Genomic DNA, 645 nt, shown 5'->3' on the forward strand with positions numbered 1-645 from the left:
CTCCTTGAGTTGCTGCTCAGTGGTGGCTTCCTTCTGCTGCATCAGCTCCGCTGCTCCTTTGGTCACTCCCCAGGCATCTGGCCTGGACATAGACGGGCAGTATGGCCTGCCTGAAGCTGGCGCCAGTTTCTCCCAGTAATCCTTTCTTGCCCTTGCCCGAACCCAGGGTTTAGTGTGCATTTCCAGACCACTGCCCCAGCTGCCGTGTTTTTCAGATCCTTGTGGCAAAAACCCCCTTTCTGGTGCCAGCTCTTCTGCTATTGCTCGGATGTGGTAGGGTTCAAAACCACAGCAGCCACCGATATACCGGACACCAAGTTCATAGGCCTCCCGTGCATACTTCTGAATGTCCCACCTAGTAACAATCCTCGGCTCCAGGCCAAAGGGAAATTCCGGTAAATCAATGAACCCCTGTTTGCCACAGTCGGGCGTGTGGTAAGCGAGCGGCTGTACCATGAGATGAGCCTTCACGTTGGCAGCTTCCAAACCCTGCTTCATTAGGGCCACCGTTTTAAGGGAAAATGTTGGGTCAAAATGGCAGTTCACCCCAACAATTGCAGCACCAGCTTTTGCCAGTCTAACTGCACACTCCCCAGGCAGGACACCGTTCATATCCCCCTCTGGTCCAATGCACATGGTAGCCGC

The 645-nt window shown here is 54.4% G+C and overlaps 1 protein-coding gene across 1 annotated transcript; it reads right to left on the reverse strand.

The window, feature by feature from the left end:
- Window positions 1-3: 3 nt before the first annotated feature.
- Window positions 4-642, reverse strand: LOC117799255 (betaine--homocysteine S-methyltransferase 1; the record flags this gene model as incomplete). Its single annotated transcript, XM_034651713.1, has 1 exon — window positions 4-642. A coding segment is annotated over one exon (639 nt), but the record flags the coding sequence as incomplete, so codon positions are not given.
- Between the last annotated feature and the right edge of the window lie 3 nt (window positions 643-645).

The sequence above is a fragment of the Ailuropoda melanoleuca genome, unplaced genomic scaffold, assembly GCF_002007445.2.
Source record: "Ailuropoda melanoleuca isolate Jingjing unplaced genomic scaffold, ASM200744v2 unplaced-scaffold46037, whole genome shotgun sequence".
Classification (NCBI taxonomy): Eukaryota; Metazoa; Chordata; class Mammalia; order Carnivora; family Ursidae; genus Ailuropoda; species Ailuropoda melanoleuca.